The sequence below is a fragment of the Rhea pennata genome, chromosome Z (assembly GCF_028389875.1).
Source record: "Rhea pennata isolate bPtePen1 chromosome Z, bPtePen1.pri, whole genome shotgun sequence".
Lineage (NCBI taxonomy): Eukaryota > Metazoa > Chordata > Aves > Rheiformes > Rheidae > Rhea > Rhea pennata.
In genome coordinates, this window is record NC_084702.1 from 60,391,617 (window position 1) to 60,404,159 (window position 12,543).

At 33.0% G+C, this 12,543-nt stretch overlaps 1 protein-coding gene across 2 annotated transcripts in view; it reads right to left on the reverse strand.

Moving 5' to 3' along the window:
- Nucleotides 1–12,543, reverse strand: part of IPO11 (importin 11) — a 100,334-nt gene that overhangs the window by 61,853 nt on the left and 25,938 nt on the right. For both annotated transcript variants that reach the window (XM_062599605.1, XM_062599606.1), the window contains exons 10-19: nucleotides 12,236–12,284; nucleotides 10,634–10,704; nucleotides 8,658–8,850; nucleotides 7,361–7,513; nucleotides 7,048–7,091; nucleotides 6,084–6,174; nucleotides 4,487–4,534; nucleotides 3,752–3,857; nucleotides 1,204–1,330; nucleotides 114–147 (exon numbers count right to left, since the gene is read on the reverse strand). In XM_062599605.1, the coding sequence (XP_062455589.1) occupies nucleotides 114–147; nucleotides 1,204–1,330; nucleotides 3,752–3,857; nucleotides 4,487–4,534; nucleotides 6,084–6,174; nucleotides 7,048–7,091; nucleotides 7,361–7,513; nucleotides 8,658–8,850; nucleotides 10,634–10,704; nucleotides 12,236–12,284 (916 nt within the window). The remainder of the gene's footprint in view (nucleotides 1–113; nucleotides 148–1,203; nucleotides 1,331–3,751; nucleotides 3,858–4,486; nucleotides 4,535–6,083; nucleotides 6,175–7,047; nucleotides 7,092–7,360; nucleotides 7,514–8,657; nucleotides 8,851–10,633; nucleotides 10,705–12,235; nucleotides 12,285–12,543) is intronic.

Consider the following 12,543-nt stretch of genomic DNA (forward strand, 5'->3'; position numbering starts at 1 on the left):
TATCGTATGGTTACACGAGAATTGTAAGGTGAAGAATTCAATAACAACGTCAAAATCATTTATTTCCCAGTAACCAAATTAAGAACTTATCAAACATCTTAAGAGAAGGATATTTAACTTCAGTGTTGTAGCTGTCTCAATACGGACCTGAAAGACAGAAGTCAGGAACCATCATACTTACCTCAATAAAATATTTCATTATCAGCATAGTATCTTCAAATAGCAAATCAACAATTATTTTGGCAATTGAATCCTCCTACGTATTCTGTCATCCTCTAAGAAATTTAGTTAGTTCAACAGAAGTATATTTTTGTTTACTTTGTTTTTAGACTCCTTTGAATTTTATTTGGCAATATCAAAATGATAACACTTGGAAAAATTATTCAGGCAACACCCTTACAAAGATCAAGAAAGACCTAAATAAAAAGGCAGATAGTCTGTGATAAAAGCTGCTGCAATAGAGAATGAGTTTAACCTCATATTATCTTATGGCTCATTGTCAGCCAAAAAGCTGAGAATCAAAGATAAACTCAAAATAGCAGAAACAGATGCCTGTGAAGCATTAACTTTTGAGAACAGCTGTGACATACTGACACTGAAATCCACCCTGCCTGGCTAAAGTTGTCCAGAATCACAGAAATAACTGTCCGACTGCAAATTACCAATATTTAACTAGAACTTTTTACTAAGTGCTAGGGTTGTGGGTTCTTTGGGTTTTTTTTTTGTTTTTGTTTTGTTTTAAAACAATTTCTCAACTTCAAGTTCACCTGCTGGTAGGCTAAAACATCTTCTGCCAGCAGAAAATAACTATGTTGGTACTTATTCTCTGTAATACAGAATATTGCTTCATCACAAAATAATCTTGTTTACTGCACAGGAAGTATTCATTAATTTCTGAATGTCAAAATGCTTCAAAACTTTCCTCTTACACAAAATGCAGATGTTATCGCCGATCATTTTTTCCACTTACAAATCCATCACCTAGAAAATACGCTAAGGGTTTGTTTCACATCTTTGATCTTATTCTTCAGGAATAAAACCCCTCCACAACTTCCCAAAAGATTATCTTTGTTTTTAAGGCACAATAGACTTTAAGATGTGATGTTCTAAAGTTTTCAACTAAGTTCACATAAGGGATGGCATGTTTTGGATTACACATTTATCTTGAAAAAATAGATATAATATTTGTTTATAAATTCTTACCACTAAGTCTTGGTCCTGAAGCAAGTTACGAATTGCCTCATATAACATAGGCCTCAAGTCTGATTTGAATTTCACAGAAATCCACTGTCCAATCAGCCAAATTACTCGTCGGCGTATTGGTTTATACCTTTAAAAATGAGTAAAAAAAAAAGAAAAGAAAAATAAGAAAAAAAACATTGTACCTCATTTAATTCATTATCCTTTTCTCTAAAATACTTTGATAAAAGAGAAATCTAAGTAATACTAGGAAATATTATTCCTCAAGACTATTATTGAAGTATTTTATTAATAAAGACTAACATCAAACTTCCAATGTATAGGTTTTTTTAATCAAACTTTTTCACTAGCAGACTCAGGAAACACCAATATATGGCTGAAAGAAAATCCTCTCTCCTAAGTTTTGAAGGTCTTGCTAGAAACAGTTTATTTTGCATACAACACACAAATAAAAAACTAAAAGCAGATCTTCCATTTACTACTGTCACCATGACTTCAACTATTTTCACCACACTTTCCAGCAATTTTCTTGAAACTCCTTTTATACTCAAGCTTTGAAATCAGATACGATTTATAAAATCCAAACTTAACTATTCAATTACAGCAACTACCAGTGTATTTCGTGTTATCAATCTAAAAATATTCTTGGAAGAATTGACATCACCAAATCTTGAAACACCAGTGCCACAACAATAGCATTAAACAAACAGCTTTAGAATCACCAGGGAGAAGAAAGAACAAGAAAAGTAATAAGCTGAATTGCCCAACAAAGATTCAGAAAAAACTATGGAGCTACTATTTCTCTCTACTGATCAAAAAGGCTGGTCAAGAAGACTAGCTCAGATTTAAATGTCTAACTTGCAGATATATAAAGTTAGGCAAGATGAACCCTATCCAAGGAATTCTAAAAAACAAGATATTTTGCCTTATTATCCTACTGTATTTTTCATTTCATCCATTTCTATCTTAAAAGCTACCACGATAGCAATCTAACCTGAAGTTGCTAAATGTGAAGAAACTTCAATAAACGATTTCTTGAAAGTTCCGGTAAGATTATTAACAAAGTACACCCTGTGAGAACATGAATGTTTGTGTAAGGAGCATGTGTATAGCAGTCCATTAGACTAGCACACAAATGAAGCACAAATAATCAGTTTTCTACAAAATAAGCATGAGGTTCACAAGATGTTGCCTTACTAATCCATCTCCTTCTAAGTATTCAAACTACTGTGACAACGTAACTTTCCAATTCGTGTAATACTCACAGCTGATATACAACCTTGTAAACATCAGAATCTTGAAAGAAAAACCAGTATTTTTTTAATTGAGACTAATCTTGATAGTTTTCAAAATAGTATCATACCAAAACCAGTTCCAAATGACACTTCACATAAGCACATAGCCATCTGCTTTTCCACCATACATTAAGTTGGTGTTAAGTTACTGCATTTGTAGAGCAAATGCTCGCAATTGTACTTAGAACTAAAGAAGCTGGCTGGCATCTGCTTTTGGAAAATCATTTACGACTACTGCAGTAGCTCCTAAGAGTATCAGCAAATTAACTACTTCATACTTTATTTCACTGGTCTTATCTGAATTTCACCTCTAAAAGAAAAAAGAATAATAAAGCCTTTCAAAGGATGCTAGGGTGACTGCCAGCGACTTTGATGAGAAAAAGTTGTCAAAGGGTGATATCAGTTATCTGAAGATGGTATCATGTATATTAGCATTTACTGTCCTTCCCCTGAGGGAAGTGTGACAGCCTGAGAAACCGGGAGAAATAATGTCTTCCTACTCAGCTGTATTGATGGACAACTGTCTATACTAAGATGCCAAAATTGGTCTTTCAAAATATCTGTGACATCCACTATAGAAAAGAGAGGAACCCATGACAAAGGCCAACTAAGTTCAGAGAACCTTTAAAGAAAAATAACCCCTAGCAGACGGACTACATAGTATTCTTTATATAAAGTCATCCTGCAATCACTCATACTTCGTCAACTTTACAACGTAATCCTGATTTACCCTTACTTCCTTTCCTGCTGGCAAAATTAACTGAAGAGGGCTACGCAGAGTTTACATTTGAACCAGTAAAGAAGAATACATCACTATTTTGGCTAAGTTACAGTTTCAAAGAGATCACTTCCACAGATTTCTACAGGACTTTGCTGCCTAAAGGGCTCTGAGGACTCAGAAGGCCTAAATATCTTTCTTTAAATGCAGAAAAATGATTGTGCTGAGAAAGTTCAGTCAATCCACATTCGTGCAAGAGGACAAATTTATAACACTTTTACACAACATTATGAAAGTAGCCACCACACAGTAATTGACCCATATTATGAACAGAAAGACAAGTTCCAGGGACACTTATCATTTCTGTGACTGTATCAATTACCTTCACATACTTCATATCTCTGACCATTTAGCGGGTGTGTTTAAACACTGAATACTTCCCAGATCTGCAGTTGTTAAGATATTATACCTTACCAAATTTGTATCAGAAGTTTATATTTCAAGAAATAACAAAAGATTAAGACTATGAGAAGGTTACCTGTTATGAGAAACTTGTAGTTCTGCTAATAGCTGATTTTTAAACCACTGATCAAAATCCACACTATCAAACAGTTCATAAGCAGCAAGTCCAACTGCATTATACACTGAGGAAAAACAATAAAGTTATGCTTGTTGTTTGCTTAAATGTTTCATTGTCAATTCTAAGTTATCAGCCTAAAGTTTCAAAAAAATGTTTTAGTATCACCTGAGTGCAATAAAGAAAACAAAACTACTGTATATACTCTGATATCTATTATCAGACTATGGTGAAGGACATTCTGGAGAAACTTTTAGTTAAAGATACTACAGAGAAAAAACATTCTAGACTTCTGAAAACAGTTACAAGCCCCAGCAACAACAAAAAACATTTTAACAGCAAGAGTCATTTCATGATAGGGCTTAGATAAGCCTTTTCTTCCACCATAACATCTCCTTATTTATAAAACGGACAGAGTATCTCCATCAAACCTTAACAGTTAATTTATTTGTAGATGGGAAAGGGAAAGGAGAGGAAGAAGTTGCAGGTTTGTTTTACAAAAATGCAGAAGAAAAATATTTATGCATAACTATTTCTAAAAGTTAAGACTGACACCAAGTGCATAGAGAAATACAGTTTAGGTTCTATTTTGAAAATGTCTTAAAATTAAATCTTGCAAATTCTTTGTAAAATTTTTAAAAAGTCAAGCATAACAGTAGTTCTGTTCCTTCAAAGATAAAGTAAAATTTAATTTACCAGCATCTTTTATCAGTATAGAGCTGGTATCTTCCATGTTGGTCGATGCTGCAAGACAAAATTAAAATAAACAAAAAAGCCTAACTGAACAAAAAACAAAAGATGTCTGTTTAACTGAAGTAGTCTATAGCAAAGACTAACAGCTTACATTTTTAAGAAGCATGCATAACCACAAACAATGGATAATCCTTATTTTTAAAACCAGACTTACATTAGCATCCTTGTATCTTATCTTATTTGCAAGTTCAGTATATCAGTTCTGATACTTTCTTCTGTGAATATACTAAAATCATATCTCTGCTTTGATACCCCATTTTTTTTACTGGCTTCCTCTGAACTGAAATATTTTTAACAGCAACACATAAATCAGAAGCATGTATTTTTAAGCAAAAGACTTAAAAACAACTACTGAAGACTTACAAATTACTAAAGAATGACTATTGGTACTATTTCAGAAAAAACACTACCTAGAAACTAGTTTCTATATACTTCATACAAGTGTCAGTAGGCATATTTCAAATTCACTAAAAAGTACATTTAAAGTTGTCCAGAATCTTGAGAATTAATGAATTCTTAATGCCACCTAGCACTTTTGAAAATTAACAAATTCTTAATGCCACTTAGCACTTCAACAATAAGTCTCCTATTGACAACATCCACAAATGCTATTACAGACTTTTGGAGCTAAAAAAGCATCCCTTAGTATAAAAATAGCAACTTCAACAATATTTGGAAAACAAAGCAACTGTCAATCATTTGTAATAATTTTTTTTTTATATAATTACTAGTATCATAGCCAGCAAGCTATCCCAAAACTTATGTATTAAAAGTATTTTGTTAAGAAATTCTGGATCTGAAGTCAAAAACTATCCTCAGGAAATGAATGTTTATTCCTAGCTAACAAACACAGTGATCCATTTTGATAGGTTCAAATGTAAGTTGTTGTAATAAAACATTTCAGATACAACCTAGGGAAACCAAACCTAAGCAGAAACGACAGCAAAACCAAAGTGGCAGCTACCACTCATTGTCTTCCACAGGCACTATGAAACTCAGTTTACGAGGAGAAGAAAATGTGAATCATTACTCAGCCCAAGAAGGCTTCTGTCTTCACACAGAAAAAGAGTAAACTTAAATAGATTCTTCAGCAGCCCCACGCTCTCAAAAATGACAGCACTGCATCAACTGTCTGTTCTACAAGGGTTTTCTTGCAGTTTCTGCAGAGAAACTGCAAATATACCTTGCAAGATTTGAACAGGGAGCTCCTGGTAAAAATAGTCTATAGAATTAAGCTTTTCCACAGTTGTCAGTAAAGCCTGCAAACCTCACAAAAGCAGAGGTGTTGCTTCAGTCTTTGTCAGTCATCTAAAATTAAATAAAAATAATTAAGATTAAAAGGAAAGAATCCTTAGCATTTCCTTTTCCTATATACACATTGCACTTTCATTATGATAGGATTAGAAACTTCAACATGTTATTTCAAAAATACAGAGTGAATATACTATATAATATTGTATTTCACAAAATTCTTTAGTATCTGACACAAGGAAATAAATAATTCTACACTTTAATGTTTCTTTATTTTTAAACAACTTACCTTGTAGACTGTGAACCATTTCTAAAAGCACAGGCGTAAGAGTCTGATTATATTCGTGGAAAATATCAATAAAAAGAACTTCTGTGCATGGCTGGAAAAAGAAAATCTGCTATAGAGTCTATCAAAGTAAAAACAAATAAGTGCATTTTATGCTACATAGCATAGCATAGGATGCAATATAATATTAAATAGTAAATTTTGTTACAGTATATGAAATACCATTTCAAATCACACACTATATTCAAGTTTAGCAAGATTTTGATCATTGTGTCTACAAAGGAGTAAGTTCTGTGATGCAACAAGAGCGCATCTGTGGAGTGAAACATCTTGTGTCGAGAAGCCAGTACCTACACTGGATGTATTTCAGTTTTCTTTTGGATTAGCTATAATTCATCACCAGGATTAAAAGCCCATTTGCACTTGGAACACCTAAGATGTGCATCTTCTTTCTTTCTTAGTCTGTCTAGAAGTAACCCAGCTAATATGCTCTGAGATTACTCTGCAAAGCAAATCACAGAAGAGACAGTTGGGAGGTTCACTTCAAAAGCACACTTTTGATGTGAACTAGAATGCTAATATAGATGCATCTGATATGACTTTTAGCAGATACAATCAATTAAGAAAGCTTTAGTGCGAACAAAATGAAACTCTGTTGCTCATCTAGTTCTATTCATCAGTTTAAAGAACAAACAACTTGCAGTGAGCACACAATTCCCAAAGCAAACTTCCCTCCCTTCCCTCTTAGAATAGGAAGTGCACAGTTTCCAATATGTTTCAGAATGTTTGTGCATTAATATATGGACAAAGTTCAGTTGCATTTTTACTGATGAAGTTTCTCTAACCCAGCTGAAGATTTTTCTGAAAAACATGAGCTTGTCTTTCTACGAAATATCATTGCTCTTGGACCATCAAAAAAAAATGCATTCAGAAATGTTCAACAGTTTCATTTCAAATTGACACTTACCCTGAGACTGTATTTCCAAGAATCTCCTCCTGTCTCTTCCACAGCTATTAATTCACAAAATAAAAAAAGAGAGAAAGTATTATTTAAAGTATGGTGCAAATTAAGTTATTTAGTATTTACTTCTGTGAATGTTATGGACTACTGAAAAATTTTAGGCTCTGAAAACAACCTCCAGAAGGAATATTTGTCTATACAACTAGAATGCAGAAAATTAAACAGCCAACATGGCAATAGGTAATTTTTAAAGGTAATATGGAAATGAAACTTTTATACCAGTATCTAAATGAAGTGCAAACTATACAATGTTTCTTACTGAAGCCTTCTGGGTCCTCTTCCCACATTGTCAATTCTTCCTCTGTCAGCAGGAAATAGTGAGTAACTAATCTCCTACACATTTCCATTAGTGTTGGATATGTAAAAAATGCTGTCTTTATCTTATGTGCTTCAAGAGTTTCAGGACTGCTATCTGAAATAAAATGCATAATTTCAAAATTACAGTTAAATGACTAATTAATCTAATAGTTTAGTAAAACTAGAAAGAAATCAGTAAGAAATTCTTATTCCTCAGGTAACAGATTTCCAGGTGTATTTGTTTAGCAAGTCAATTCATTTGATTTTAAGAGATTTCTCTTACAGCACAATTAGACCAAGAAGTCTGTTGGACTTAAGTTGATTTAAAAAGAAACACAACACTAAAAAAGATTCACTTATACATATTCAGAAAGTAGCTAAATATCATCTTAAAATTGATTTAAGCATTTTTTTTTCAACTAACACAAGCACTCTATATCAATCTCACATTAAGGAAAAGTATTTTTCTCTAAATATATATATATTTTTTAATAAAATCACCCAGTTCAAGCAAGTAGCATTTATTAGAATATGCTATATTCGTCATGTCTCAACTGAAAGCTACATTTCAAAAGTGCATACACAGCTATAAATGTATGTAAGCGGCAATTTTTGTTAATAATCAGGGCATTCTAAGGTACTATAAATTATGGAATAATGCTGAAATTTGTCAATATTTTAAAGAATTTTATATGCTGGATTTGTGTAATCTTTACGATACACATACTTGATATTTATGAATGTTTTCTTAATTTAGAACACTAATTGTCATCTAGTCATTGGCAAAAGTCAAACTAACATGAAAGTTTAATTTGGGGGGAAAAATATAGTTCAACTCTGAAGACAGTAATTACAGTTATCTGTACATACAGATGTGTAGATAAGAGTCAAAGACTGGTGAAATACAGTCTTACAGAAACAGAACACAAATTTGCTGTATGTTCAACAGTATGCCACAAATTTACTGTGTTTGTTTTTTATAGAACTGCTAATTAAAATTGTTCACTGAAAAATAAAATGATCATCTGAGAGAATATGCTTGATCACAAACTCCTCAGGGATTTAAAATGACTTGGGTATGTCACCGTTTATATTAGTACTTTCGCCAACATAACAATTATCAAAAAGACAGAAGCATATATTACTAAGGAAGTATTAAGTGTTTCAAAACAATGTCTTAAAGGGGATTAAGCATTGGTAACAACTAGCAAGATGTTTCTCAAGAACTGAAAAATATTTTTAGTAAATAGCAGCAGTACCTTCAATATTTTTGGATGGCTTGTAAGCATAGTTTTTTACAATCATCTTAATGAGATTCATGCACTGTACAATGAACCGCTCAAACACAACTCCTTCACCAGCTTCTGTGAAAACATAGCTTACAGCAAACTCCAAAGACCTCTGAATCAAAGGGGTAAATGAGAAAGGATGTTGATCCAGGAAGTCCAAAAGCTAAAAATTAAGAAAGACAAAAGGGAGAAAAATCAAATGACTTTTTGTACAAGTCTTACATATTAAATGCCTTCACAAACTAGCTACAAAAAACCTCAAGTGCCTATTTATATAAAATTATAGAAAAAGTAAGAAAACTGAACATAAGAAATTAGGAAAGGATCAGTACTAATGAAACATGAACTTCTCAATGAAATTCCTGATTCAGATTCAAAATTACTTCTTGCTACAAGTTTAAGGAACAATATTTGTTTTCAATTAGACAGGCTGGCTTGCAATACAGTATTAAAAATGTATCAATCACGTTTAAAACTTTTAAAATTTTAGCAGATACTTATATAGAGATTTGTTTTAAACACGTCCAGTGGTTCATCTTCCTAAAAACACATTCTAATCTCAAAACAGATGCCTTCAGGGAAAGGCTATCCACTGCATTTTCATCAGATGAGCAATCTTTTTGTCGTGTTTATAGCTTTCAAACATCCTGTATCGCATCCCCCCAAAAGTGACTCCAATGCATGCAGGAACTAACTTAAATTTTGAATAGATCACTGTGCTATGCATTCCCTAAGGTAAAAGATTTTAGTCTAATACTCTCATCAATACACAAACAGGAATTAAGAAAGATCCTTTGGTTAAAAAAAAAAATTCTCTATTAAAATTTTTCCAAGTTTTTTTTTTTTTTTTTTTTGGAAAAGAGAGAGGGAGGGAGGGAGGGAAGGAGGGAGGGAGGGTATTTTGGATCCTTTTTTTCCTCCCTCCTTAACTGCAGGACAAGCAGTTGCCTTTTCAGCTTAGCTTTTCTGATCAGTGGTCTATAGCAGCCTGGCCTGGTCTATCCCTTCTCCTCTACTATTGCAAAAATGTCCCCAATATAAATTCTTGCATTTTAATTTCCACAGATGCTAGATTATCTACAAATAAAATGCATTCTCTCTTCAGGAGAAAAAAATGAAAAAAATGAAAAAAAAGAATGAAAAAAGGTGCATATCTGTGTGTAGATATCCTATATTCTGCCAGCGAGTTCAGATCAGGAAGTTCTGTGGTAAGATGAAAAATATGGAATCAGAGCACCTTCAGTTCAATTTCAATGACAGCTTTGGATGCTTCCCACCTCTGATAACAAGACTGAATATTTAAGTAAGATTCACAACCCCAAGATAAAATCTGTAAACAATGGGAATGCTACAGATTTTGTTTCTACAAAAGACAGAGCAAATGACATTGCAATTCCTGTTTACGCTGAATTAGCTGAAAACTCTAAACGTATTATAATAAACAAGTCACAGAATGCAAGAGTGAGAAGGCTTTTTGTTAACTTTCAATAAAGTAACAGTGGCCAGTTATTCAATCCAACTGCTTATAAACAACAATCTAACTGCTTATGAAAGGCAGGATAGAAAATTTATAATCTCTTTCACTGTAAAAATTACAATACTGTTTTCAACAAAACATCTAGAATTGTTTTTCTGAACAAAACTCCAGTTATAATTTACCTACGAGATGCACTTAATTTTGTTTGAGGTAAGGAAACTTAATCTTCACTCCTGCAATTTATGTTAGCATGAGTAAACAGATATGCTTCTCTTTAAATAGAACATAAGTTTTCACAAGCATATTTTACAGCAAAGAAATTCTAAGTCGCAGTTCCTTTTTTTTCTTTGAAATATGTGAAACTTACTGTTTTTAAGGAACATACGTATATATGTATATTTTTGGATGGGGGCTGCTCTTCCCCTGAAAGGTGAAAAATATTCAGGATCTGAACAGAGAATTTACTTACCACTTTAGTGAATAGAATTATAGTCTTTTCTAGACGATCTCTGCATACGTTTTCCTCTCCTATATTTCTACCTGGTAAAATCAGATATTTAACAGTAGCTATTATTTTCAAATTTTATTTTTCTTTCTGTATAGCTACATTTGAAGAAATTAACACTGAAGAAGTTCAGGGGATTTGGCAGTCAAAAAAAAAATTCATGGCAGAATAAATTCAAAGTCACAAATTCAAGGCAATAAACACTAGAACAAAATCTTCAACTCTCTCTCTCAGCTGCAATGAAATTCACTGTAACTGATCAGAATAGAACAATCAGGACATCATTACAGACAGTTCAGTGAAAAAGTCAAAAAATGCAAACAGATGCTAGGCTCAACAAGGAAATAAACACAAATATAAATAAATATATAAATAAAAGCTTTGAAAAGTAGAAAAAAGCTCAGATATCCAGTATAGGTAGTGGCACCCGTTTTTGCAAAATGGCTTAGTGATTAGAAAAGTGGTCTGAGAATGTGAAGGGTCAGCTTAGTTCTCATCTTAAGACATTCAAACTCACATTCCCCATGTTCTAGGGGACTATCATAACCATCAAGCTATACAATAGCCAGGATGGTATGGCCTTCAATTCATTCTGTTAAAGCTAGACAACTATCTAGCCAAAAATCAAAGAAGGACCAGAAAGAATATGACTATAGTATGCTAGAATGAGCAAATAGTTGAATGTAAAAAAGCTTGCGCTCCAGAAGAGCAAAATTAGATATTTAGTTTTGGCATTGCAAACAGTGCTTTCTCCATCAAAATTTCTGGAAATTAGACTTAGGATCCAGACTGGCCCCTCTCTACAAAGTACAGATTCCATAGCCTGGCACTTTCAATTCTATCAAGAAGAACGATTTTTACTCCTCAAAATAAGTTTTTTAAATCATGAATGAATGGCCTGGCAAGCTTCAAATGAATGAACAGCTTCCATCAGACCTCCTACAAGCGCAGGAGCAAGAGAGTAGAGCGAGTTCAGAGGCAACACTGATTAGCATCTTTTTTTTTTTGTTAGCTTCAGGTGACTTCCCATTCACTGTGCGAGAGCCACACCTGCCAGTTATGCTTATACTTCTGTTGAACATGTTAATACATGGTTATCTAGCGCCAGACTACTACTTTTTCAGTTCTAAAGTACGTATAGCTGAATGTGGTCTATTTCCCATATGACATTCACAAAAATGCATGGCTACCTCTAGGAGAAAAGAGCAACATAAAACCCTCCCAAACAACAACATAACTCAAGATGATCTGAGTTTTAGTAGCATCTACATATTTTAATATGTCTCCCCATAACCTAACATTTCTTTTCAGAAAAGGTATTATCACATCAAGTATAATTTTTGGTGAGAGAACTTTAGGCCTTTTAACATAAAAGGACGTTTACTAGAAGTCTTTCCTGTACAGTTTCTGTATAAGTACATTTAAAGTAATAACTCTATACTCAAATAGATGCTAGCATCAAAATAATTTTGATGCAACTATATTATGCTTTCATCCAACTTTTTTAGTAAAGGATGTTTTTTAGTATTTAATAACAAATGTAAGGAAAAAGATTCAGGTACTTACTACACTCCAAAAATTGTTTTAGCCTTTCAAATACTGCATGTAGAAAACCCTGAAAAATATAGAAATACAAATATTGAAAGATTAAGCTCATTTTGTATTGTATTGAGAAAGATCAGTAAAACTGGTGAGACATACTACTAGCCCAGATCTCATCTAAGTATTATTTAACCAATTGACTCGCTTAGACAAGTAATTTTCTCATGAAATAAATGATTATCCAGCAGACTGCAGAGATGATCCAAACTGATCTTGCTGGTACAACATGAACAATGCAGCATCTCTAATAGAAAGAGGTGTATGTGAAAAAA